The sequence below is a fragment of the Adiantum capillus-veneris genome, chromosome 19, assembly GCF_014529385.1.
Source record: "Adiantum capillus-veneris isolate H3 chromosome 19, ASM1452938v2, whole genome shotgun sequence".
NCBI lineage: Eukaryota > Viridiplantae > Streptophyta > Polypodiopsida > Polypodiales > Pteridaceae > Adiantum > Adiantum capillus-veneris.
This window is the reverse complement of record NC_140949.1, coordinates 10,435,765-10,463,086: the sequence shown is the minus strand read 5'-3', so window position 1 is coordinate 10,463,086 and position 27,322 is coordinate 10,435,765. Positions and strand designations below refer to the sequence as shown.

Here is a 27,322-nt window from a genome sequence, read left to right as displayed (position 1 = left end):
TGATGATGATGGCTTTTGAGTGCAGTGCTGAGTGTGCGGTTTTTCGTGCTTACTAGTTATTGGAGTCAAGATTTTAGACTTGGATTTATCATTTTCATGATTCACTATGTATTTATTTTGATGCTCTTAGTTTTATGTGACCATGGCAACAAACGTCTGATACTATTTGTTTGTAGACATTGATCAATGGTTAGCTAATCTCAGCTTTGCGTTTTCATTGTTCGGTTAGAGTCCTGAACTCCAGTTTTTGGCATTTGTAACGGTGTACTGTTGATTTGCTAGTCTTTATTTGAAGTCTTGGTGAATGCATAAGTAAATGTATGAAGTTCCCTTTGTTTTAGGCTTTGTGAAAAAAAGGATGAATTTTTACGTACCTAAAAACTCAATCCATTCTATACTATGTACCTTGCGTACCAATTTTTGTACCGAACACTACGCACCTGATTACCCCCCTCATTTTGGAGGTAAGTCCATAGGGATATCATCGATAAACACATCTTGGAATCCATTTAGAAAATTAGACAAGTCTAATTTTTCTTGATTCCTAACACTTTGCTTTGTTAAAACATTAGCATCATTTAGAGACCCTTTGACAAAAATCATGTACGTAGAAACTAAGCTCTTCATTGACTTATCAAAAGCAGGTGAATTTACAAGTGGTATAGTACGACCGGACTCACTAGCATCTATGTACATGCTCTTTTTCCTTTAGGTGAAGTAGATTCTCCTTTCAGGAAACTTCATGTCGATAGCCATGTGGTTGAACCATGGTGCCCGTAGGATAACATCCTCATGTTGGAGAGGAGAGATGAAAAAGTCTTCTTTGTCGACGTAGCATTGGACATGAAGCTTCGTAACTTCCCAATCAAGGGAGTAACGAAGGCTTGCTGTCTCTTGAAAGCTCCATCGGCAATTACAGTATCTCCCGTCTCGAAAGCTTGAATGCCCAAATTAGTGGCCAACTCCGTTGATATGAAGTTGTGAGTAGAGCCAGGGTCAAACAATATGAAGGCATCATGCTCCCTTACCTTTCCCAAAGCATAGGAGAAAGGAGATCCTTGCAACGAGCATCCTCTTTTGGAGCTTCAATCGTGGAAGCTCTAGGAGTCTCATTGCGGGCATTTCTCTTGGGGCAAGAACGATAGCCATGTCCTTGCTCCCCACACTTAAAACATTTGTGGTCCTTACGAAAAGCTTCTAGCTCTTTAGGAGAGTTTATTTTTACCTTTGTAAACTCCCTTCTCCTAGGACCGATTGTTGTTGTTGTTGGAATTGCCTTGGGAAGAATTTTGGGTATTGTTTTTTCCCTTTGCATCATTTTTGTCTTTGCTTTCCATGGGCTTGGCATTCCTTTTAACCCCTTGTTGGAAATTGATCCGCGAAGCAACCATAGTGTAGTGGATTACTTCGGTGTTAGAACCAGGCCGTTGTGAGTTGACGTACTCGGCCATCTCTTCAGGTAATCCCGCATAGAATTGTTGCTTTTACTCGGCGAAGTCTATCTTTTGAAAGACAATAGCCTTGAGATGTAAATCCCAAAACTTGTCCACATATTTGTGGATAGACTCGTTGGAGAGTAGCTTCAAACTCCACCATTTGGTAAGCACTTTGTCCTTGGCATCGCTTGCAAGGAATTGCTTCATGATGGAAACTCGTAGAGTTTTCCATGTCTTTGGGGATTCGCCGTTGCCACGAAGGCTAGTCCACCATTGACGAGCAGAGCTACTTGGAGGACTCTATGAAGCCCTTGTCTCCAAAGGCCGCATCAAATTGCTGGATAAAGGCCAATACTTTGTCAGTGGCACCAAAGGTGTCATCATAGGTGAGAAAATAGATACTCTTTCCTCCCTCTTTGAATTTCTTGAGCTTTTGGGACCTTCTCCACGTAGGGTAGGATTTGCGATGTCCTCTCCTCTTGTATTCTCTAGGAGAATATCCGTTGCTTTGGTCGGAAGAGGAGGAATATGAAGAAGAGGGTGACCTCTTTCTTGCCTTTTTCTTCCTTTGTTTCCTCTCTTCCCTTTCGGAGTGACGAGGAGGACTGTCACAAGACGGGCACCACGTGCCAATAGAAAAGAACAGACTGAACAGACTTTTAGCACTTCAATAACAATTGAACTGAAAGAGAGAGACGACACGCGACACGGAAGTGGCAGAATTCCACCCCAGAGAAAATTGGCCCCAAACCTTGGCGCCCCTTTCGGTATTTCTTTGTATTGCATCAACACAGTACAAGCCGGTACTTCAGACTCCGCACCTTCTCCAAGAAGCATGCCAGAGAATGAGCCCTTAGCACATATTTAAAGGCCCTTTGCCTATGAAAAGCAGTTTACATGAAATTCTTCAAATTCAAAAGCTCTGGTCCAAAAGCGATGCCAAAAAGCTGCCAGTGTAAATCACGAAATTTTGTACATCTGTCAAGTCATCACTATCAACACAAAATGCAAAAATATGCCACGTCAGCATTGTCAGCGCAAAATTCTAAAACTGCTTGTTCAACTATCACATCATCAGTTTTTGGCGCAAGTCTTTCTTTGTGGGTCCTGCTTTATTTTAAGCCTTTGTCACTTGGGCCCGATCGAATGGGGTTCCCATAAGTTGGTAGGACTTCTTCTTCTGTTACTTGTTCTTCTTAGGGTTTAGGCCCCTCGATCGGCATTTGTAAGTTGGCTCCATTCTTCAGCGCTTTGACGTGTCAACAGTTTGTGACATCTCCCCTTCTTGAAAGAGAGTAATCGATTACTCTCCGCGATTACAACATATCTACAAAACAACTCAAGTTAGCTCAAAAATTTCCGAGGGTCATTCCGAGGGACAATCAGTTTGCTCTTTTTGTTAAGGAGTTAGCTTCTCCTTTCGGCTCTTTTGATCAAGGAGTTGGCTTCTCCTTTCGTCCAGATCAGGACTCTTGGTATTCCGGCGTAGTAAAATCAGCTATCACACCTTGACCGCACAGATCTTCCACGGGTGTCTTGATGCTTTAAAATTACATACCCAGGCAATCTCATCCAATTAGGAATATTTAGTGGTAGGCATATCACAATGCAACACAAATGCTCACATATGCATGTTACAAGACATAGAAACATAAAGTCGTCGAGTCGATGAACACTCCTCCCACATAACCTATAACAAGGTCCGGGCCGGGAGATATTCAATGACTCCCTTATCACTCCTCCCGCATAACCTAAAAAGATCCGAGCCGGGAGATATAGAGGCCTTTTACAACCAAACGCCCCCCCAGACCGAACCCTGTGTCGTTTAGAGGTGCTGAGAGTAACCACTGCTCAGACTTCTTAATACTCCTCCCGCATAACCATCTAGGTCCGGGCCGGGAGTCACAACAACAATACTCCCCCCGTATACTCCCCTTGTAAATAACCACAAGAGTGCGGGCCATGAGTAAAAACAACACTTTTCAATCATTTAATACTCCCCCTGCAAATAACCACAAGGGCCCGGGCCATGAGTATGAACAAGCATTCTCAAACATCATTTCTCACTACTCCACCCAGGAGTAAAATCACCAATCATTGAAACCAGTTATAAAACCAGAGTCAAACAATTCAAATCGGCAAACAGGTTCAAAACAGATACCATCCATTTCAAACAAATTTCAAACAACAAGTTCTCAAACAAAACTCAAACTTAAATAAACAATCTTGACATTAGTCGAGTCGATTGGCTTTCCGTCCTGAAACTTGCACCAAAATTTAGGGTTAGATTCCTTCCATAAGGTCGTAGCCGACAACAGCATGGTCCATCAGCTCTTGGACAGACAATGTTCCTTTGGCGGAAATGGTAGTCCCAAGACAACAATTGCATCGGACCTCCAAGGTCATCCATTCATGAAGAGACATCTACTGAGAGATGTCGAGAAATTTCAAGTTATAATCTGCTAGGGTTTCCATGGCAAGCATTTGAGGATACCCCACTCTGCCATAAGTTGCACTCCAAACGAAGATGTCAGAAACTATAAGACTTCGGACGAAAATTTTCTTGAAAGCTTGCCAAGTCCTTGGAAGTGTGCGGCTTGGTAGCTATAGACATCAACATTTGCATGGCACTGCTTTTGAGAAAAACAGTGACTCGAAACAAATCTTGGATCCTTCTCTTACAAGTGATCTTTGTGGCTTATGCCGTGTAAAACATGAGCGGTGAAGACAGGAGCGCGACCGATGTGCGATGAAGTAAGGGTGGGAGTGGCTAATAAGTCCGGGGTCCAATAGCTCCAATAGCTCTATCTGCTCTTTTGTAGGACCGGTATGCTTTCAGAAAAGCACACGCTTGATGCTGTGATACCACTGTCACATGATGGGCATCACGTGCCAATAGAAAAGAAAAGACTGAACATATTTTTAGCAGTTCATTAACAATTGAATTGAAAGAGAGAGACGACACGCGACACGGAGTGGCGGAATTCCACCCCAGAGAGAATTGGCTCCAAACCTTGGCGCCCCTTTCGATATTTCTTTATATTTCATCAACACAGTACAAGCCAGTACTCCAGACTCTGCACCTTCTCCAGGAAGCATGCCAAAGAATGAGCCCTTAGCTCATATTTAAAGGCCCTTGGCTTATGAAAAGCAGTTTACATGAAAAGCCTTCAAACTCAAAAGCTTCTGGTCCAAAGGCAATGCCAAAAAGTTGCCAGCGTAAATCATGAAATTTCGTACAATTGTCATGTCAGCACTGTCAACGCAAAACGCGGAGATTTGCCACGTCAACATTGTTAGCGCAAAATCCGGAAACTGCCCATACAACTGCCACGTCATCATTTTTTGGCGCAAGTCTTTCTTGTGGTCCTGCTTTATTTTAATCCTATATGTCACCTGGGGCTCCATCGGACGGGGTCCCCATAAGTTGGTAGGACTTCTTCTTCTGTTACTTGTTCTTCTTAGGGTTTAGGCCCCTTGGTCGGCATCTGTAAGTTGGCTCCATTCTTCAGGGCTTTGACACGTCAGCGGTTTGTGAGGAGGACTATGCGTTGACCGTTTCCTCTTGGGAGGAGTTGGCGACTGTCTAGACCGTCGTCTTCGTGGAGCCACATCTTCAAAGGAACTTAGGGATTCGCTTCTTTCTCGTTCTTTAGATTCCTTCTCTCTTATGGGATAGAGTCTTCTTTTGGGAGTCTCACTAAGAGGCCTCCTAAGTTCTCTCCCCTCTTTGAGAGGAAGGGAAATTCTATAAGCATGAAGGTGTTGAGTAACTTCGGCTTGCAAAGCAGGGTTGCCCATAGCTTGTTGCAACCTAGTAACAAGATAATTAACAAACATGGGGGCATCATCATTAGCATCTTTATGGGCAAAATCAAAGTTATCAATGTTCATTCTACTCCCTTGGTTATTGTCAGCCATGCTAATTAAACTTATGTATAGACTACTTTGTGCTTTGATACCCTCAAAAACCTTAGTCGCTACTCTTCTTTACCGTTGAAAACTAGTTCTCAAGAAGCCACACCCGTGGTTTAGAGTCTGTTGATTGCAAAGACTTGTAGAGAGAGTCTAAAATGTTCATGCGGTTCGAAGCTTTTTCGGTTTGTGCTCTTACTATCGGCAGTTCATTTGAAAATTTGCAGAGACTGCTTCTCCTCTACATGCTTTGACACAAAAAGAGGTTCCTTTCATATGGGTACCAGTTGAGAATGCAGCCTTCAAGACTCTCAAGGAGAAGCTGATGACTAGCCCATTGTTGGTTTTGCTAGACTTGCAAAAGCCATTTGAGGTATATTGTGATGCTTGTGGTCGCAGTCTGGGAGCGGTCTTAATGCAAGAGGGCCATGTTGTAGCTTATGCAACGTCACCATGAAATGCGTTTCGACAGGTCAGGACAGGTGAAACGTTTCGGGCCTTGAAACGTTTCGCTCACCAAGTGAAACACAAGCCGTTTCACTAACAACAAGTTACCATAGTTTTAGTTTCAAAGTTGCTAAACGCACGTTTCAATCTCATGTTTCACTGTGCTCTCATTTTGGACTGAAACGTTTTGTGGTGAAACGCCGCGTTTCAGGGTGAAACGTTTCGGCCTTGAAACGTTCCGTGGTTACGTTGAGCTTATGAGAGCAGAATGTTTTCCAAACTAGAACGGGTTCCACAAATTTATGAGGAGGAGCTTTTGGCAATTATCCATGCTCTCACTCAGTGGCGGCACTTTCTACTCGGAACCGATTTAACAGTGTTCACCAATCACCAAAGTTTACGCTATTTCTTGTCTCAGAAACAACTTCCAGAAAACCAAATACGGTGGGCAAACATCTTGTCACAATTTCACTTTCAGATTGTGCATGTTCAGGGACAGAAGAATGTGGTGGTGGATGCACTCTCTCGTAAGCCTTTGGTTTTGGCTATTTCTGCGGTGCATCACCACAACTTCGAGGATATGGTAGATCAAGGAAGGCTATTTGATGCGGAAAAACCTGTTATGTGTTACATAAGTGTTAAGGTTTTGACAGAGTGCCACTGTTCATCTTTTTCTGGCCATCGCAACCACCTTGAAAGGTGTGGAACGGTTCTTCTATTCGAGGCTCAAAAAGGACGTGGATGAGTTTGTTCTCAGTTGTTTGATATGCCAGAAGGTCAAGTTCGACAAGCATAAGGCACCGAGTTTGTTACAACCTTTATCTATACCTAGCCGACCTTGGGAAAGCATAGCAATAAATTTCATTTTTGATCTCCCCAAGACTCAGAGTGGGCACAATGGCATGTGGACAGTCATTGTCAGATTTAGCAAGCAAGCTCATTTTGTTCCGATCACGAAGACGATTAAGCCAGATCTATATGGCTAAAGTGTTTCACTCAGAGATTTTGATTGCATGGCATGCCTCAGTCTATAGTTTCAAATAGAGATTCCCGTTTACTAGTTTGTTTTGGAGGCCAATCTAGGAGAATATTGATACATTCTTGTCCTCTTTCCACCCACAAATAGATGGGCAATCGGAGATCGCAAATTTAGTGGTTTTAGACTTGTTGAAGTCTTAAGCTCAGTGGGAGCACATCTCTCTCTCCCCTTTTGCACATATGGTAATGCCCCACTAGTTGGGCTTCTCAGATGACCATGTACAGTTCTGGGGGACTTTATGCGCATTTGCCAAGGCAAGAGCCTTCTGTACAGGAACCGGATTACCTAATTGCTAATCCCCTTTAGGTATGTACAGTTCCATCGCGAAAGGAATGTGAAAACGGAGAGTTTTCTCGTGTGAAAACTCGTCCGATTTACTGGGAAACTGTCCCATTGCGTGTGAGAGGGTCTGATTCATGCCTAGATGTGTTCGTTTCCCCTAAAACGATCCAAAACAGACAATTACAGCCTGCTGTGTTTTTCTGCAGGTTTAGGGTTTTGCACCTAAACTGCAGGACATTGCCAGGGGAGCCTCGGAAAAGCCGTGGGATGCTTAAACAGGGCTTTGGGCACCTGACAATAACAAAACAGGGAATTACAGCATGCTGAAATTGACCTGCAGCTCACCCGAAAGATTCCATACCGCAAGGGAAAGTGTCCTTGACGTGTACTTTTACGTGCAGGGATTTTTGCGCCGTTATGTTGGCGAAATTGGGTCAAAAACCTGCAATTACAGCCATGGACAGGTTTGGACAGCTTAGTGAGGGTTCGGTGGAAGCGTGCGGATCTTTTTTTGTTAGGGGAGCCTCGGGAAAGCATTGGGTGCTTGCACAAGATAATTTAGAGAGATTTCCTACTAGGAATCTTGTCTAATTCAAGGGGCAAGTGACCCTACAGGTCCGAGACCTCGAGGGCTATCCACAGAGGTGATCAGCATGCGAATCGGAGCGCAAAACAGAGAATTCAGCGTGCTGTAATTTCTCGTCAGGTTTTGTAAAGTGCTTGTATTGGCATGCAACAAGGGTTTCGGTGCAATCATGGCCAGTTGGGGTGCCACACAGCTTGCTGTGTTTTTCTACAGGTTTAGGGTTTCGCACCTAAACTGTAGGACATTGCGAGGGGAGCTTCGGAAAAGCCGTGGGATGCTTAAACAGGGCTTTGGGCACCTGACGGTAACAAAACAGAGACTTGCAACTCACTGGAAAGCTTCCATACCGCAAGGGAAAGTGTCCTTGACGTGCACTTTTGACCTACAAGGATTTTTGTGCCATTATGTTGGCGAAATTGGGTCAAAAACCTGCAATTACAGCCATGGACAGGTTTGGACAGCTTGGTGAGGGTGCGGCGGAAGCGTTCGGATCGTTTATTTGCCAGGGGAGCCTCGGGAAAGCATAGGGTGCTTGTACAGAGATTTCCTGCGAGGAATCTTGTTTAATTCAAGGGGCAAGTGACCCTACAGGTGCGAGAGCTCGAGGGCTATCCACAGAGGTGACCGGCACGCGAATCAGAGCGCAAAACAAAAAATTCAGCGTGCTGTAATTTCTCGCCAGGTTTTGTAAACTGCTCTAAAGCGCGTGGAAAGTTACCGTGTACTTGGGATTTTGTCGTTGAAGACTTCTATTGTGGTTATGTTGCCGAAATCGGGTTAGAGTAGCCCGATAAAAGTGGGACAGCCTGTACAAGTTTACATGTTTTTCTCAAGTTTAATAAGAATAAAGGAATACCGAAAGGGGTGCCAGTCTCTGGGGCCTACAGGGTGTCGCTGTCTGCTTGGTAGCGCTCTAGCTACCAAGTCGTGAAATGTCTTGAAGTGTTGAATTCCAGTCATAGGTTTATTTGTGAAGTTTCTCTTTGTCGTAAAGTTTTTGAAGTAAAGAATCGGGTGAAAGCCGAAGTCTACCGCCCTACGGGCCGGTTTCAGCAGCATTTCAATCTTGTTTACCTGAGGGGTGATGTGGATATGATAGTAACAAGATTTAGTCAATCTCGACATCCGTTAGAGAGATCGGTGAGATCTAGATGTGACTGCTAAATACCTTAGGATGATCATGATTCTCATCTAAGATCTCGAGGGGGAAAGTGATGTGAATGTCATGTGAATGTTCAATGACTGTCGTCTTCGTCCAAGTATTGGATGTGTGTTGTCTAGTGCGTCGGTACTAGAGTCTGTTTCTACTGAAGTGGTGTCTGGTTTATGTTGGTTTTGCATGTGTAATCGAGGGCGATTACATGTCTTTCAAGAGGGTGTATGTCACAAAGTGATGACGTAGCATGACCTAAAGGACAGACTTTGGACAAAGAGGGGTCAGAGCCCTACCGAAAGATACAGAAGAAGTGTTACCGACTTGCAGAGCCTAGCCGAGAGGCTTAAAATTAAAGAGCAAAGACTTTATAAGTTGTTCCAACCTTTGGGACCCTATCCGGCAGGGCCTAATGTGGGACCCCAAAGTGCGTGGAGATGATGACATGGCGTTGCTATACAATGCTGGTTGCTGACGTGGCACCTATACCGATTTTCGCGATTTGCGCTAGCTGTCCTAGCGATAGCTTTTGGTACTGAGATGTTTTTAGACTTGGAAGTTTTTCGCCTATAAATAAAGTGTCAGGGCCTCAATTTTAAAAAGATACGCTTGGGAGCACTGTTGAGACGAGGACCCCCAGACATTGTACTTTGTGAAGCATAAATAATAGATAAATAGTGAAAGGGGCACCAATCTTTGGGGCCAATCTCTTTGGCGGCGGAACTGCACCGTGCTGTGTGGTTGCTCTAGTTTAGTTTAGTTCATTTAGTTTGCTCTCATGTGGTCGTAGATTCTTGACTGGGAGTGTCAAAGTCTGATACAGCCAGCTCCGCCCTGATAATCTCATGTGGTACTGAGGCCTTGGCCCTAATCATCCGAGAGATCATAGAAACCAAGGACCTCTACACACATCTCCATCCATCAGTACTGCCAACTCTGCCGTGATGATCAGAGAGACATTGTAGAAATCATTGATCAGAGTCGTTTTTAAGCTTCTTTTTGGCTCTCATTAGCTACAAGTGTCCAAGGTGCCAGCTGTAACGGAGATTCTGTTTGTGGGCTCACGGAACGATTGGACACAGCTGTTCACAAATGTAGAAGAAATATTGCAAGGGGGCATGGTTTAGGGTCGAGTCCTTGTGAGAGGAGGGCTCTGCCCCTCTTATTTTGTTCAGTTTGAAGAAGTTGTAGTGTTTCTATGGCCTGTCCTAGCCTCTTGAACCCCTTTCTATGGCTAGCTCCCTTGTCCTTTGTTGTATAAGCAACTTGGATGCTTCGCAACTATACAAAGGTCACCACCAAAATCTCCTCCGAAGAGACAGATTCTTCCCAAAAGTACAATGGATCTTCTAAGATCCTTTTGGTAGAGATAGTCTTCAATCGTATCTTCCAATGTTGGTAGTTTTTGCCATTGAACTTCTCAATCTTAGTGGCTAGCCAGTTTCACTGCCCCTCTGGGTGTAGGTTATTGTCCTTTTGTGCTTCATGTTTTGTGGTTCAAGTCTGAGCAGTACTTCACTACATGGCAAGTTGTGCCTGGCAATTTTAGAGTTTAGTAGGAGAGTACACAAGATTGTTGATGGGTTTGCACTCGTCCTCACATGGTGGCGGGCTATATGTACTCGGTTATGCCATGCTTGCCTTTAGCCTGGTTATGTCACATGGGAGCAATTTGTTGGCTATTGGACTTTCCTGCCTCACCTTATTTATGACGTGAAAATGATGTTTCTTTGCTGTCAGAGCTGGTCTACAAATCATAGTCAGAGGGACACCCATTTTTGGGCTTCTGGTCCCCACTTGCCGTCCCGACTCCCGCCCTCTTTTTTACACTAAAAATCCATTTGAGCCCCGTCCCTTGACGGCGGATGCGTCCCTTGTGACTATGCTACAAATGTGGGGCATTGGATGTGCTGCTTGTTGGGATTATTGCTATGCCCTGCATCCAGGGGAGATTATCTTCTCCACTTTATGTGCTATTATTCTTTGATTGATATGGAAGGCTTGGATTAATATGGAAGGCTTGATGTGTCAGTCGTGTGCCTTGTGCTTTTGTTGTTTATTACATTTAAAGCCGCTCTCATAAAGATGAGCAACATATTACAAAATGGTACTCTGAGTACTATCCAGGTAACCTCCTTGATGTCCTTGAGTGACCAGAATTCTTCAATCGTTGCTTTACCTCAGTGATAGACAGCCCATTTGCCTTGTTTTCTAGCCTCATAAACTTTTGCTAGTTCTTGAGGTGTGTCGGGGTGAGCTCATCTGCCATCCAAATCTTGATCCCTTGGAGGAATCTCTTTTGCTTCATCACTTTAATCGTGTCGTGTAGCTTTTTGTAGTAAAGTAATTGCTTACCTTTGAGAGGGATCACTAGGTCTTTACTGTCCGCAAATGGTATGGCTCTCTGCACTTTTGTGAAGGTTGTCGCATATTCGAGTCTGTATTCATCTGTCTTTATTTCTTCTTGCTTGATTATCTCCACTTTTTGCCAGTTTTCAGGAAGACGACCTATTCAAATGTAACAGGATTTATCTTTTTGGAGCTGTTCCTCTTTGATCTTTCCTGTAGCTTTGTTTCCTAAATGTGCCACATATCCATCCAAGTAATGCATGATAAACTCAGTAGTGCCGGGGATTACAGAGTAGATACTATGAGGTGGCGATCTTCATCATGACCATATATTCTCTATTTGAGATTGTTTTTAAGAAAAATAATTCTTTTTTTATTTTTTGGTTTTTGAGTGTCTATTTGTTTGGTTAAGCAGCAAAGCGCCCATGGAGAACGTCAGATACGAGGCTTATTTTGGAAGACGGATCCATTTGGAAGGGAAAGTCCTTTGGAGCAGTCGGAACTCAAGTTGCAGAAGTGGTCTTCAACACATCCTTGACAGGGTATGCCGTGCATTTACTTACTGGATTTCTGAATTAGTTGCTGACAAGGCTTTTGTTATTGAGAAACACTTTGAATTTCCCTCATCGTTTAACTTCACACGACTTGGTTGGAATTTGGTGGCACAGGTATCAAGAAATCTTGACCGATCCTAGTTATGCAGGACAATTTGTACTAATGACGAACCCTCACATTGGAAATACTGGAGTAAATTTTGGTACTGTCTTGGTCTCTGTTTTCATTGATTACTCTTCACAAAGTCACCCATTCTAAATTTTTATTTTTATGTATTTATGCAGGAGATGAAGAGTCAAAGGAATGCCATCTTGGAGGATTGATAATTAGGAACCTCAGCATTTGGTAGGCTTGCGTGTTTTCAAGGCTCCAAAATTAATCAAACTTTGGTTCTTGCTTCTTTACTTGCAAGGGTGATGGAAAATGTATAATTGAGAGTTCATTTGGTTTTCATAGACCTGTAAGGTTTCTAGTTCGGGTATATCAACGGAAACTATTTTTGTTCCTATAAGCTCGATGTTTTTTCTCGCCTTTTCAACAAAGCCTGTGTTTCAATTGTTCATGCAAGTCAAAGTCTGTGGCAATTTTCATCCCAGCGAAAGTGTGCTCATGTGATTCTTTGTCTTTGTTACTAAGTATGTGGATCTGTGTCTCAATGTAACTTCAGATGACATCTGAACACTTTTTTAAGTGCTTGCTTCCTTATGGTTGGTATGTGTAACTTTGGATGCCCTCAAAGCACTTTGTGAAGTTCCTGCCTTTTTATGGTAAATATGTTCTGACATGGACATATAAATGGGGGCAGTGTGAAGGCATCAGGCAAGGACATTCTTCTTTAGTGCAAAGGATGTCATGTTTGCAGCCAGACTTCCGTTATCGTGGACCCTTGGAATACTTTAATAGCCTACTAAATCACTTTTTTTAAAAATTTGTTGCACAAAGACTCACCCAATCTTTACAAGAGGCACAATTGTATAGCTCTTGTTGGCATTAAAAAAAACAGCTGAGTCGACGGGTTCCTCAGCCTGTCGATTGCTCACGGCCTTTGCTCCTACCACATTTCCACAGTTCCAGCATCGCCCTCTCGGCATGTAGTCTTGGCAAAACTGTGCTTTGCTTCGAGAGCATGAATGCATTTGGCTTGTTCTTCATGTTGGAGATGCAGCGCAACAAGATCCACGTTGGCAAACTGCTCATAAACTGTCTGCATTGCTTGGAGCCCCTTTGAAAAATTGTCCATAATTCATTGCCACTGAAAGAGGCGGCTTTGGTAGACTTTACACCAGTGTGCCTATCGGCAGGTCTGACAGGTTTGTAGAGCTCGAGGCTCAAAAGTTGTGGTTTCTTTGTCTTTCTTGTTTTGTTCCTGGTTGAATGGTGCTGCCCGCTGGAAGATGTGGATTCTCAACTCATCAGATGAGCAGTACTCAGCAGTTGGGGGAGAGCTTTGAAGTAGGGAGCCTGCAGCTCCACTATCTTCAGCTTCTTGCTTGATGGGGGTGCAGTGGACGCTGACTTCAGTGGTGCAGCAAGTGGTGAAGTGGGCAACTTTGTGATAGCAGAGTGAATGCTATAAAACTTGCAGAGCTCGAGTTTGTTTGGTTACCTCTTTGATTTCTTGGAGCGAATATTTTGAGGCTGATCGAGAGAGTGAACGGCTTCGAGATCTTTTGCCTTTTCCTTTGTCTTTTGTAGATGGATGCTCCACCTTTGGCTTCCTGCGGGTGAGTCCACTTGAGTGGCATGGCAGCTGCAATACACGGAGAAAACTTTGCTGGCTTCTTCTTCTGGGAGTACTCCAATGCCTAGGATGTGCCAAGCATATTGCTTATCGGAGAGAAGAAATCCTTGGCATGCTTTGCCGACATTTTCTGCAACTCATTCTTCTGGTAGAAACCATCCAAAGGGAGCCGCAGTCGCAACTTTAGGGCTATAAGAGTGTCGTCTTCAGTTATCCTCAGGTGGTTCCAAGATGTAAGAATCATTGTTTCATACTTTGGTGTTAACCATGAAGAGTCAAACCACCTCTTTAACCCTAGCCATGTAAGGGGTGCCCGTTCATGCAAAAGTAAGGTTGACCTCGCATTTCCCTTTAGAAATGTAACTTCAGTAAAGTTCGCTCCAAAAAACGCCACATCAAACTGTTGTACAAAAGCCAATGCTTTGCTCACATCTCGAGGCCTTGAAAAAGTGTCAAACTTCAAGCTCTGACTTCCATCCTTCGGTGCCACATCAAATGGTCAACATCATCGGCCTAGTGATATAGTTTCCCTCTGATCCAAATGATGTGCCAAGATTGCGAGTCATCTCATCCTCATTCATGTTGATTATCCTTTTGATAGGGTATCCATAGTGATCTCTATTCATGCTTGGCATATGGCCTTGTGCAATCTTCACCGAGGCCATGATTCAAACATCTCATAATTGTCAAGTCTCTCAACGCCCGTATTGTCACAAACTGGTGACGTGGCAGAGCCACCCGGACACACACACACACACCCAGTTGCTGACATGGCAGACTTGCTGACTGTACGGAATCTTGCGTGCTGACTGCTGTTGACGTGGCAGAGGTGTTGACGTAGCAACACGACGAGACGATTGACATGGCAGACAATACAGTATTCCGCGATTTGCGCTGACAGAGCGTACGGATTTTCCTCAAATTACGTTGATGCTTTTTCTGCCAGTCTTTGGGGCCAATAACTCTTGGCACGGAACTACGCCGGGCCGTGTCGACTCTCTTGCGATCTGTGAATAAATTTGAAGTGAAACTCTGCTGTGTCGCGGTAGGATCTTGACTTGGGGCGTCCAAGTTTGTTACAGTGATATTAGAGCCTGGCCAATTTCTCTTCTACCGGGAAATCCGATCCCTTATTTCGCTACACTTACGGATTCCGAAAAGAATCAGTTGACTTCTTTTGCATCCGCTGAGGCGGGAGGAGACCACGCAGAAGATTTAAACGAATTAACAAAAGAAGAGTACGGGCCACCTCGGCCTACTCAGTATGAACTTCAAGAGATGCAGCGTCGACAACAGGTTGACGAGTGCACAAAGCAGATGATTCTGTTTGTGAAAGACCCTCAATTTACAAATTTTTTGTCTCATCAATCCATCGCTGTGAAGTGCACACTCAATGGCAAAAAGCCACCGAACCACCAATTTAACCGGCACTCGAGAAACCTCCTTCTCCGAGGATGTTTACAGAACAAGAACTTCAAGAGGTGGGCCAGGCTCAGATCAGTCAGCTTTTGGGACCTAAAGCTATTGGAGATTATTGCTTTTGATTTTGAAACCTTTTGGGGCTCTGCTTTTAGCATCCCTTGCAATGTTAATAAGTGGCCTTAGGGGCTCACTCTTCAGAGCATCTGGACGCAGAGTTTGAGAGCGAGCACCTGCGGGCTCAATTGTACTTTGCTCAAAGATAATTATAGAAGGGGCGCCAATCTTGGGGGCCAATAACTACGTCAAGCTGTGTGGACTCTTGTGATTTGTGAATAAATTTGAAGTGAATCTCTGCTGTGTCGCGATAGAATCTTGACTTGGGGTGTGCAAGTTTGTTACAGTGTTACTCTTGTCTTCGAGGAAGTCATATTGGTTGGCTTTGTAGAAGTGCTTCTTCTTTGCATAAAACATATGGTCATCGGAGTTTGAACTGTCAGAGGATGACTCCTCCGTAGATCTATCAGAAATTGGTCCGAATCTGAGTTTCTTTGCCTTTTTCTTGCTCTTTCCGAAGCTTTGGTTTTTGCTTCGCTTTTTGCCCTTTTTGTCCTCCTTGCTTGAGTCGGAAGAGCTAGACGAACTGTTAGAAGAAGAGGAACGGGGTAGTCCTTCAAAGCGTACACGCTTCTTATGCTTTCTTGCAGATGCAAAAGAAGATTGACCGCCCAAATAACCAGGGTAGTTAGTCCTCTTCTTGCGCTTTTTTCAATTGCTTTTTGGATTGATTCTTTGTGTCCAAAAGTTGACTAATCTGAGTCTGAACCACCTCTTGAAGTCCTTGTTCTGTAAACATCCTCAGAGAAGGAGGTTTCTTGAGTGCCCGTTTGATTGGTAATTGGGGCTTTTTGTCGTTGAGTGTGCACTTCAACGATGGATTCTTGAGACAAAAATTTTGCAAACTGAGGGTCTTTCGCAAACGCTGCATCTCTTGAAGTTCATACTGAGTAGGCAGAGGTGGCCCGTACTCTTCTTCTGTTAATTCGTTTAAATCTTTTGCGTGGTCTCCTCCCTCCTCAACGGATGCAGAAGAAGTCGATTGATTCTTTTCGGAATTAGGAATTAATAAGTGTCGCAAAGTAAGGGATCGGATTTCTCGGTAGAAGAGAAACCGGCCGTGCTTTGATACCACTATAACAAACTTGGACACCCAAGTCAAGATTCTGTTGCGACACAACAGAGATTCACTTCAAATTTGTTCACAGATCACAAGAGAGTCGGCACGGCCCGACGTGGTTCTGTTCCAAGAGTTATTGCCCAATTACACTGGCAGCTTTTGGGGTAGTTTTGCTTTTGATTTGACAACTTTTGGGGCTCTGCTTTTAGCATCCCTTGTAAACTCTTTATAAGTGACCCTAGGGGCTCACTCTGTAGAGCATATGGACGCAGAGTCTGAAAGCGAGCACCCGCGTGCTCAGTTGTACTTTGCTCAAAGATTAATATAAAAATAAATAGCGAAAGGGGCGCCAATCTTTTGGGCCAGTAATTCTTGGCATGGAACTATACCGGGCCGTGTCGACTCTCTTGTGATCTGTGAATAAATTTGAAGTGAATCTCTGTTGTGTCGTGGTAGAATCTTGACTTGGGGTGTTCAAGTTTGTTACTGTCTGTAACCAGTTTGGACACTCCAAGCGAGAAATCAATAGCAACACACGAACAGAAACTTCATAATCACTAAACTTCAATTGATTGAGAGAGAGAGAGCGAGAGAGAGAGAGAGAGAGAGAGAGAGAGAGAGAGAGAGAGAGAGAGAGAGAGAGAGAGAGAGAGAGAGAGAGAGAGAGAGAGAGAGAGAGAGAGAGAGAGAGAGAGAGAGAGAGAGAGAGAGAGAGAGAGAGAGAGAGAGAGAGAGAGAGAGAGAGAGAGAGAGAGAGAGAGAAATGAAATGAAATGTTATATTAACGTCTTCAAAAGGCCAAAATGACCTATGAGACCAAAAAGTTACAATTGGTGAATCTGATACCATGTCTGAGTACGGAAATTACCAGGTTACAAAGTTACCAAGTTACAAAGAACTAACACTAAAACACTAAGGCACTAAGGAGAAAGGGAATAGGGGGGGGGGGGGGGGGGGGGGGGGGGGGGGGAGGGGGGGGGAGGGTGCAGATGAAATCTCTCATCGGTCGCTGTCGGATCTCATCGACTTCCTCCATCGTCAGAACTCTGGTTGGGCGTCTTGCATGTCAAGCTAGAGTGGTCTGTATCTTTTGTTGCAACCTTCGTCGGTAGTGGGAGACCCCCCGAGGTCGTGGACGTCTGGATCTGCCAAGTTCAGTGGCTTTGTCAAGCAGTGTACCTCTAGTATGAGTAGGCTGTAATGAGTGCTCCGTTTGCTCTCCTCTGTCTGGTGTAAAGAACTCTATGATTCGTCTCTGAGACTATCTTTCCCCTCATGTCCTCAGCAAGCTCTCCCTAAGTCTGCGTAGCTCTAGCAGGAACAATCCGAGACACTTCTGATCCTTGTATCTCATGACTCTAGAAAAAGGTCCGAACCCTTCTCTAAACGAGCAGTGGAAGCGTCCGCGTATCTCATAGTATGCCGGGCAGTGGCACGTGTAGTGCAGTTCTGTCTCTGGCTCTAAGTTACATAGGTGACATATCCTGGCTCGTGTCGGCACCCCTCGGAATCGGCCAGTCTCGATCTGGAGTTGATGAGAGAGAGAGAGAGAGAGAGAGAGAGAGAGAGAGAGAGAGAGAGAGAGAGAGAGAGAGAGAGAGAGAGAGAGAGAGAGAGAGAGAGAGAGAGAGAGAGAGAGAGAGAGAGAGAGAGAGAGACTACCCGACGGAGTTCCGTGTCCAGAGGTGTTGGTCCCAAATACTGGCGCCTCTTTCGGTATTTCTTTTTATATTAAATCTTCAAGCAAAGTACAATTGCCTACGGGTGCTCACTCACAAACTCTGCGTCCAGATGCTTTGCAAAGTGAGCCCCTAGGGTCACTTATAAAGATTACAAGGGATGCTAAACACAGAGCCCCAAAAGATTTCAAAATCAAAAGCAACTTGTTCTAAAATCTGCCAGCAAAACTCAGCCAACGCAATTTACGGATTTTCGTACGGTTTTGCCACGTCAGCATGTCAGCGTAAAAAGTGAAATTCCGTACTGCTCCCACGTCAGCCTGTCATCAGCGCAAAAAGCGAGCGTCCGTACAGTGCCACAACAACAGTCTGTACGTGTTGCCACGTCAGCAGGCCGTACGCCACCACGCCAGTTGTCAGCGGGAATCACGGGCTTCCGTATATGCTAGTCAGCATGTGTGAGTGTGTCTTGACACTGCCACGTCATCAGTTTGTGAAATACCCCCCTCTTGAAAGAATTGTAATGGCCCTCGATTACGCATGCAGAACAGACATAGGCCTTAAACTGTCTTAGTAGACCTTGACTGTTAGTACCGACGCACTAGACACGACACATCTAGCACTTGTACAAAAAGACGGTCACATCACATGACATCACTCCACATCACAGGACATCACATAACAAATCACATAAAAATTCATTCCAAATCTCAGACCATGACCATTAGCAATGTATTTAGTAATCGCATCTAGATCCATTCCATACCTCACTGATCCGCGATTAACTAATCCTTATTGCGATCATGTCTATAGAGATTTATGAGACCGAAATGCTGCAGTCATTTCGTCTTTCAATTCTTGCACTCAAACAAGTCAAGTACCAATCAATCATATTCTTTTTCAAGAATTCCGTGTCATAAATCATACAACAGAATACAGGTCAGCCCATTAGTATCCCTAAAACCTAAAGGGGACATCAGTGACTTTATTCAAAATCGGAGTAATCTGTTGGCAAAGGAGCGGAGTGACTCCCCTCTTGTGCAAAGCCGCTGCAATAGATACACCCTTTGTCACCAACGTGTGACTACTATCTATCCTTTTTGTTGATTTCTTTCTTATTATTTATTTACTTTCACTTTTTTGAAACACCCCTCGGGAAATCTAACTGCTTTGCATTGCATAGCTAGTGTGGAACTGTCCAGAGGGAGTCCAAGCCTGAGGGCAAGAGAGCACTAAGGTTGGACAAGGACTATGGTTAGCCAAAGTGGGGTCATTGACTAGCCAAAGTGGAATCCTTTGCTACAGGAGCTACATTTCAGTTCTTGGTGTGGCTGCAGTGTACAAAGGGGGTCAAATGACCTAGAAAGATACAATGGCAGTATCTCCTAAAATTTAGGGAACTGCTATTTTGGGACCTGAAAATGTGTTTGCGTCATTACGTGCAGTTTGACATGGGGATCATTTTGTTACTCTGTGGCCAAGTCAACAGAGGCTGCAGGTGAGATATTTTTAGACCTGTGGGTCTAAAGCGGGAAAATGCACAAATGCGGTACGGGAAAATCCTGTGTACAGTGCGGTGCCAGGAGTGATGCCCTGCACGCTACGCACTGCTCTCTCTCTCCCCTATGGCAGTATGTTATGCCCCACTAGTGGGCTTTTCATTGACCAATGTACAGTTATGTGGGTTCATGCGCGATAGCCGAGGCAAGAGCCTCTTGCACAGGTACTGGATTAGCTAGCGGCTAATCCCCCGCAGGTACAGGTGAATTCGGAGAGGTTTCACATTAGAAATCTCGTCCGATTCAAAGGGCAAGTAGCCCTACAGGTGCGGGAGCTCGAGGACTTGCTACGGATGCGGCCGGCATGCAAAACGGAGCCCGAAACAGTGAATTACAGCCTGCTGTGTATTTTTGCAGGTTTAGGGTTTTGACCCTAAACGGACCCTAATACCCCCACGAGGTTCGGGGACGCAAGGGGACCGCTGTACCTTGCCTGGCGCATTTTCGGGGCAGAAAATAGAGAATTCAGCGTGCTGTAGATTCTCGCCAGGTTTTGCAAAGTGTCCGTATGCGTCGGGAAAGTCATCCAATGCGTGGGAATATTGATTGTGAAGGGTCCTAGTACAGTTATGCTGCCGAAATCAGGCCAGAACAGTGGAAATTCAGCCAAGATCGTGCGGGGCAGCTTGTAGGGAACCACGGCGTTTATTCCCTCTTTTAAACAATAAAGAAATACCGAAAGGGGCGCCTAAGTTAGGGGTCAATCTGGTATTGGTCTTCTCATATAGGTGCATTCTAGCAGCCTATATCCCTTTCCCCTTTGTTGTGTCTTGAAAGTACAGGTAAAGTGGGCGACAAATTAAATGGGTGAAAGCAAATAAGGTTTAAGTCTAAGGTCTACCGCCCTTTTTGGATTAAACAGGCCGGTTTCATGGTTCCATCGCCGGGATTAAATCACTTTTTCCCATAGAAGTGAGCCTTGGTCAGGTTGGGTTGAAGACACAGGGGATCATAGACGAGACACAGGGAATTGCAATTATGGCTGATAGACTAGATGATGTGACTGAAGAGGTTTCCTCTTCACAGGGTCAACATGAAGTGGGTGAGTCTTCAAGACCACCACAGATAGATGATGATATATTCAGGACCCAGTTGGCTACTGCTGTGGCTACTGCCGTGGTTTTTTAGCCTTTCTGCAACCTTCTCTTTCGTCTCAGCAAGTTGGGTCACTGGATCATATTCAAAAGCTTGTTAAGGCTCGAGCTCAGGTGATTCGTACTGCAGAGTCAATGGAAACACCTGTACAACGGAGAACATGCAGTCTCCACAACCTGTGCCTAAGGTGCAAGAACAGGTGGCTGAGATGCCCTTCTTTCAAGCTGTACCAGTTCAGCCAGCCTCTTTTCAGCAACCTATAGCTGGTTCTAATGGGCAGGGAAGCAACCTACAGGCTATGCAACAAGTCTTCCCACCACCCTCAGTACACCCTGGCTATTTTGGAGGTGGATCGGTATTCGAGAGCATGGCTGGTCATGCACCTGGAAATCAGTTTTACATGCCAGGAACAGTGTTCGGGGGTGCTCAAACAATGATTCCTAATCCCATGTATGGTGTCACGGGCATGCTACCAGGGTTTCAAAGCATTCAGGGCCAATTTGGGATGCCACAGGCAAATTTTGGTATGGCTGGAATTACAAATCAACAGCCAGATATGGCATTTCCAGGTCAACTTAATAGCGGTCAAGGAACACAGATGAACCCTAATAGTGTTCCGATGTTTCAGTCACTTCCATATGACAACTTAACGCCGCTGGAGAGGCCACCTCCGTACAAAGACGGTGGCAAAGGTCTGGCATTCATGACCTTTACAGGGTTTCATGACATGAAGAAGGCTCTCTCATTCCTCCAGCAGTTTGAGAAGGCCTATGCAGGGGGAAATTTTACAGAGGCTTCAAAGGTCCGCAAGGCAGCCACTTTCTTGATAGGGAATGCGGGACAATGGTGGACAACTTTATTGCTTCAAGGGTAAGCTCCATCCACATGGATTTACTTCAAGCAGATTTTTGCAGCACCATGGTTATCTGATGACTTTGAAGCAGATGTCATGACAGAATGGCACCAGCGTAATGCTGTTACTTGCAAGAATCTGGATGACTACAAACGGAAGTTTTGGAAAGCTCTACTTCCAGTAACTTCCTATAGGTTTGTGCCGTTGGCAGAACAGATTGAAAAATATTGTTGTGGCCTACCCAAAGGATTGAGAAAGTACTGCACGAAGACACCAGTCACTACTTTGACGCAGGTCATCGAGGTAGCAAACACTGGCAATGGTTTGCTCAAGGGAGAAGATTCTGAATTTAATACCGGCGTCAAGGAAGGATCGGCCAATACAAATTCAGCGAAGAAGAACGTTCTCAATGAGGTTCCTAGAGCGACTCAGGAGCCAGGCAACGCAGGGAAAGGCAAAGCTACGGCTGAATCAAAAAAGGGACCAGCAAAGAAATGGAAAAGACGTTTTCCTCGCAAGTCGGAAGAGCAAAAGAAGGTCCTGAGGTCAGAGAACAAATGCTTTATCTGTGAGCAGCCTGGCCACATTGCTTACAATTGTCCTCAAAAGAAAAGGCCAGCTGATTCTGAAGACAAGGAAGACAAGAAAGGAAAGAAGCCCATGGTTGGTCTAGTGCCAGATATGGTGGGCAACAAGCGAAATTCAGATGCAAGTGAGCTTTGCAGAGCATGGAGAAAGGTCAGGGATCAAACAGTGCTTATCTTCTTTGATCCAGGTGCCAAAGCCAACTTCATTTCCCCAGAATTGGCTTCAAAGTTGGGAATTAGACCTAAAGAGATGGGGTATACAGCAGAGGCAGGTTTGGCATGTCCTGGCCATACAGAGGCTGTGACACCCATCATCGGAAAGTTGCGCCTACATATCCAGTCTATGTAGATAATGAAGAATTTTACATCATGCCATTGGACGGATGTGATGTGTTGCTAGGTATTCCTTGGTTATTTCGTGTACAGGGAATCATGGATGCCTACAACAAAAAGATCACTGTACAGAGCCGGGGAAAGACTCACACTTTGGATGTAAAGCTTAAAGGGGAGTCTATTCCCACTGTATCAGCTTCTGCTATTACTTCTGTAATGAAAAAGAATCTTTGTGCGTACTTGGTTTTTGCACGTGAAGTGTCAGATTGTGATGAATCAAATTTATCTGTGCTAGATAAAGAAACGTCAATGTTTTTACAACAGTATAGTGACTGTTTTTCCGATTCATTACCGTCTCAATTACCGCCAGAGAGACCCATGGACCATGCAATAGATTTGGTGCCAGACAGTAGCTCACCAAATAAGCCTCTGTACAGGGTTAGTGCGGCTCAACAGAAAGAGATAATGGGCCAAGTACAGGAGTTGTTAGAAAAGGGGCTGATTCAGCCCAGTTCATCCCCATTCTGTTCTCCAGTGTTGTTGGTGCAGAAAAAGGATGGCTCATGGCATATGTGCATCGACTACCGTGCACTGAACAAGAATACCACAAGAATAGGTTCCCTATACCTAGAATTGATGATATTCTGGACAAATTAGAAGGAGCAGCTATGTTTAGCAGGATAGATCTAAAGAGTGGGTACCATCAGATCCGTATTAGATCAGAGGATGTGCACAAGACTGCTTTTAGAACAACGTTTGGCCTTTATGAGTTTCTAGTGATGCCCTTTGGTCTCACAAATGCTCCTGCTATGTTCAATAGGATGATGGACAGAATTTTCCGTCCACACCAGCAGTTTGTCGGTACATTCTTTGACGACATGATAGTCTATTCAAAGAATGAAGAGAAGCGTAGGCATCACTTGGCCATTGTATTCAAAGAGCTACGCAGCCATAGGTTGCTCATCAATGCAAGGAAAAGTGATTTTTTCCAGGAAGAGATTCACTTTCTGAGACACATTATCTCAAAGGATGGTGTCAGAATGGATCCTGCAAAAGTTGAAGCGATCAAGTCATGGCCGCATTTGAAGACGGTGCACGATGTCCGAAGCTTCTTGGGACTATGCTCCTATTACAGAAGGTTTATCTGAAATTTCGTTGAGATTGCTTCACCTTTACATGCTTTTCAAAAGAAGGCAGTCACCTTTAGATGGACACAGAAAGAGATTTCAGCTTTTAATCTCTTAAAGGAAAAGATGACTTCAGATCCAGTCATTGTGTTGCCAGATCTTAGGAAGTCATTTGTGGTCTAGTGCGACGTCTGCGGTAGTAGCATTGGTGCAGTGCTAATGCAAGATGGCAGGGTAGTAGCGTATGAGAGTAGAATCTTGCAAGGGCGAGAAAAGACTATGCAAGTCTATGAAAAAGAAGTGCAAGCCGTGATTCATGCGCTCTTAAGTTGAAAACACTACCTGCTAGGTGCAGACTTGGTTGTCCAAACGGACCATCAGACCTTGTGATACTTCTTGACACAGGCAAAGTTATCTGAGAAGCATAGCGATGGGCAAAAATCTTGTCCATGTTTCATTTTCAGATTGTGCATGTGGAAGGCAAGAAGAACGTTGTGGCTGATGCCTTGTCAAGGAAGCCACAAATTTCAGTTGTGTCAATTCCTTATCATCATGAACTTGATGATATGAGGGAACATTATGCAAATGATGAAGATTTTGCAAGGGTCTTCGAGCAGCTAATGGATGGACAACGTCGTGAACACTATCGTGTCAAAGATGGGTTCATGATGATGCATGGCAGATTGTGTGTCACAAAGCCATTGCGACGCAAAGTTATGGAAGAGAGTCACGTCCCAACGTATGCAGGGCATCGTGGTATCTATGCTACAGTTAAAGCGGTTGAGACATTCTTCTACTGGCCTACATTGAGAAGAGATGTGGATGCCTTTGTGCGAGAATGCCTAATATGCCAAAAGGTCAAGTTTGACAGGCAAAAGGCACCAGGGTTACTGCAACCACTACCTATTCCAGATAAACCATGGGAAAGTATTGCTATGGATTTTATCTTTGATCTTCCGAGAACGCAGACAGGAAACCATGGTATTTGGACCATCATTTGCAGATTCAGCAAGCAGACTCATTTTATTCCTGTAAGGAAGAAGATAAAGCCAGATCAAATGGCACGCTTGTTTATGAGCAATATTTTCAAGTATCATGGCATGCCACAATCGATTGTTAGCGAACCTGATCCACGCATGACAAGTTTGTTCTGGAGAGGCTTGTTTGAGAATATGGACACAACGCTCAAATTCTCTTCGTCATTTCATCCTCAAACAGATGGGCAGTCAGAAGAGGCAAATTCTACTGTCCTAGATCTGCTGAAGTGCTATGTGTCTGAGCATAAAGGAAAGTGGGAGCAGTATTTGCCATTGGTGGAGTATGCATACAATAATACAGTGCATTCATCAACTGGCAAGGCACCTTTTGAGATAGTTGAAGGTGGCAAGAAAGTTCCTCCCATACTGCATACAAAGGACAAGATATTTGAAGCAGATAAGTATGTTCAGGACATGGATGAAATGTACAAGAAGGTCAAAGTGGCCTTAGAAAAGACTTAGGCAAAGCAAAAGAAAGCAGCTGATCGTCACCGTCCTGAAGTGGTATTTTCACTTGAAGTGGGTGCTTCTACGCTTTGAAAAGGCAAGGTTAAAGAAGATGAAGGGCAAGGAAAGACTGTTTCCAAAGCTCAGCATGTGTTACTATGGGCCTTTTCAAGTATGCGACATAATCAATGATGTTGCATTAAGGCTGAAATTACCTGAGAGTTGGAGGATTCACAATGCGTTTCATGTGAGTCTTCTCAGACCCTATGTGGGTGATGTGCCAGAAGATATGCCAGCTGAAGATCAGTCGGAAGTCGAGGAACTTGACGAGATCTTGGTCCCGGAACAGATTTTGGCACATAAAGAAAGAAAAGTGAAATGTAAGGTTGCTAGGCGTTACTTGGTGAAGTTCAGAAACTATCCACCGATGGATGCTAAGTGGATGGAAGAAGGTGAACTTGCAGAGTCACCAATTGTCTTATCACTTTACCTTGAAGCCTTCGATTTGCAACCTACCTTGTCCCCTTGAGTTTCAAAGCTACATGGATTGTCAGTGTGACAATGGCTTCTGAAAGAAATAATGTACATGGTATTTAAAGTGAGCTCAAATCAAGTACATGTTACATGAATGTTAGAGCTGTACAAATTGTCAGTTTGGCAATTGCTCTTACGGAATGTCCAAAAGTGTGGTTAGTGCTATAGAAGTGAGTATTTCTTGTCAGTTTGTCAAGGATACAGTAATTGCTTCTATTAAAGGGTACATGTGTAACTGCATTCTTAAACTGTCGGTTTGGGTATGCTTGAAAGTGTTACTGGACCAACGTGTACTAAAAGACAGTGGCAAAATGCGTAGCTACCATTTTGTCATTGGAAAGTTAATGACTCAAAGCAATGGCAGAGTGCGAAGCTACCACTATGTCATTGGGACAGGGTTCATACGCAGGCAATACATGTGTCAACGAGGTGTTGAATACACCAGTGTTGACTGTGAGCATGTATTTGTAGTACATGTGTCGACAGGTGTTGAATACACCAGCGTTGACTGTGAGCATGTACGACATAGATGCAAACGAGGACGTTTGAGATTTCAAGAGGGGGGTATGTCACCAGCGTGTGACTACTATCTATCCTTTTTGTTGATTTCTTTCTTATTATTTATTTACTTTCACTTTTTGGAAACACCCCTCGGGAAATCTAACTGCCCTGCATTGCATAGCTAGTGTGGAACTGTTCAGAGGGAGTCCAGGCCTGAGGGCAAGAGAGCACTAAGGTTGGACAAGGACTATGGTTAGCCAAAGTGGGGTCATTGACTAGCCAAAGTGGAATCCTTTGCGACAGGAGCTACATTTCAGTTCTTAGTGTGGCTGCAGTGTAGAAAGAGGGTCGGATGACCTAGAAAGATACAATGGCAGCATCTCCTAAAATTTAGGGAACTGCTATTTTGGGACTTGAAAATGTGTTCGCGTCATTACCTCCGGTATAACTAGGGGAACATTTTACAACTCTGCCACGAAGTCAACTGGGCAACCGGTCAGGAGATTTTTAGGCGGCAACCTCGAAATGGGAAATGACTTGTAAATGTGCCAAGTGGCACATTTCTGTGCAGTTTCCTCTTGCAAGAGAAGGGGGCGCTGATTTTAGAGAGGAGAAGGCTCATTTTCATACTCTCACAGGTTGAGAGCTTCAATGGAGTGCTTCCTTTCCCTCTTATGTACAGTGCGGTGCCAGGAGTGATGCCCTGCACGCTACGCATTGCTCTCTCTCTCTCTCTCTCTCTCCCCTATGGCAATATGTTATGCCCCACCAGTGGGCTTTTCATTGACCAATGTACAGTTATGTGGGTTCATGCGCGATTGCCGAGGCAAGAGCCTCTTGCACAGGTATTGGATTAGCTAGCGGCTAATCCCCCGCAGGTACAGGTGAATTCGGAGAGGTTTCACGTTAGAAATCTCGTCCGATTCAAAGGGCAAGTAGCCCTACAGGTGCGGGAGCTCGAGGACTTGCTACGGATGCGACCGGCAAGCAAAACGGAGCCCGAAACAGTGAATTACAGCCTGCTGTGTATTTTTGCAGGTTTAGGGTTTTGGCCCTAAACGGACCCTAATACCCCCAGGAGGTTCGGGGACGCAAGGGGACCGTTGTACAAGTGATCTGGCGCATTTTCGGGGCAGAAAACAGAGAATTCAGCGTGCTGCAGATTCTCGCCAGGTTTTGCAAAGTGTCCGTATGCGTCGGGAAAGTCATCCAATGCGTGGGGATACTGATTGTGAAGGGTCCTAGTACAGTTATGCTGTCGAAATCAAGCTAGAACAGTGGAAATTCAGCCAAGATCGTGCGGGGCAGCTTGTAGGGAACCACAACGTTTATTCCCTCTTTTAAACAATAAAGAAATACCGAAAGGGGCGCCTAAGTTAGGGGCCAATCTGGTGTTGGTCTTCTCATACAGGTGCATTCTAGCAACCTGTATCCCTTTCCCCTTTGTTGTGTCTTGAAAGTACAGGTAAAG

At 44.6% G+C, this 27,322-nt stretch overlaps 1 protein-coding gene across 1 annotated transcript in view; it reads left to right on the top strand.

The window, feature by feature from the left end:
- CARA (carbamoyl phosphate synthetase A) overlaps positions 1-27,322 on the top strand; it is an 84,023-nt gene that overhangs the window by 31,737 nt on the left and 24,964 nt on the right. Inside the window, exons 4-6 of the mRNA XM_086490230.1 lie at positions 11,623-11,749; positions 11,876-11,964; positions 12,047-12,107. Coding sequence (XP_086346356.1) covers positions 11,623-11,749; positions 11,876-11,964; positions 12,047-12,107 — 277 coding nt within the window. The remainder of the gene's footprint in view (positions 1-11,622; positions 11,750-11,875; positions 11,965-12,046; positions 12,108-27,322) is intronic.